This window comes from Pinus tabuliformis, chromosome 9 (genome assembly GCF_031772625.1).
Source record: "Pinus tabuliformis cultivar Carrire ecotype Pingquan chromosome 9, CPIR1, whole genome shotgun sequence".
NCBI lineage: Eukaryota > Viridiplantae > Streptophyta > Pinopsida > Pinales > Pinaceae > Pinus > Pinus tabuliformis.
In genome coordinates this window covers 460,546,469-460,547,504 of record NC_142307.1, presented here as the reverse complement: position 1 = coordinate 460,547,504, position 1,036 = coordinate 460,546,469, and the positions used below count along the sequence as shown (strand labels likewise).

General features: G+C 46.5%; 1 protein-coding gene across 1 annotated transcript; it reads right to left on the bottom strand.

Annotated features, from left to right (window-relative positions):
- Nucleotides 1–220: 220 nt before the first annotated feature.
- LOC149149183 (RING-H2 finger protein ATL8-like) lies at nt 221–802 on the bottom strand. The gene has a single exon (XM_089442407.1). It carries the CDS (start codon nt 800–802, stop codon nt 221–223), a length of 582 nt encoding a protein of 193 aa, XP_089298533.1.
- Nucleotides 803–1,036: the final 234 nt, after the last annotated feature.

Here is a 1,036-nt window from a genome sequence, read left to right as displayed (position 1 = left end):
TAAACCTATCAGGCGGAACTTTCTAAAATTGTTACATGGTAATATAGGAAATCATTCATTGCGTTCAATTCTGTACCATTCTCGCATCACTTGATCTTAAATAGTGCTACCTGCCCTTCCAACTTTGCACACTGCCCATTCCAAGGGATGGCTTCGTGATGTTGCGCTCTAACTTGACCGAAATTTCCAGGTCATCATCTGTTTCCAGGTCAATGAATTCCTAAGATGAAGAAACTGTCATTGTCGTGCAGTTGGCAGAGCTGTGGAACGTCTCAAGAACAACATTTATTGTAGCGAACTCGTTTCTTTCTCTACAATCCATTCCGGTGCTTTCGCCCGCCTCAGCAGCAGGCGAAGCCACCTCTGCTGGTTTCTTCAGCCCCACATAAAGCAGAGATTGTCTGCATGAAGGACAATAGGGTTTGGAAATGAGCCATGCGCCTATACAATCCGCGTGGAAAGTGTGGCGGCATTCTGGTAATACTCGCACACTTTCTCCTTCCATGAATTCTGCCAAGCAAATAGGGCAATCCAGGGTTCCCAGTGGGGAGCTTGTACTGTAAACCGATGCTGGAAGTGCTTTTAGATGCATTTTCTTGATACCAGCTTCACCTTTTTCGACACTGGCTTCAAGGGATGGCTCAGACACCACTTGCCAAAGTCTACTACGGCGTAGAACGGCGGCTACCCCCAACGTGCATAGGATGGAGAAGAGCAAGGCCGCTAGGGTCATGGCTAAGCCTGAGTCGAAACCTGCATTGGTTGCCGACGAAAATTGCGTCAATTCGTCTGGCTTCTCCATTAAGGGGACGATAGGAGGCAATGATTGCAATGTTCTCCGATTTTGGGACAATCTCCTTGCATGAACAAACAATGCAGGGGTAGCGCCACTGTGCATATTGCTAAAATTGAGCTTGATCACACCAAAATTGGAAATGGATATAGTTACTTCACAAACCTTGAATTATCCGGCAACCCAGTGAGTCAGTTTGCTTGCACGAACAAAAATAAAGCCAGGAGAAATGTCGCAGAACTC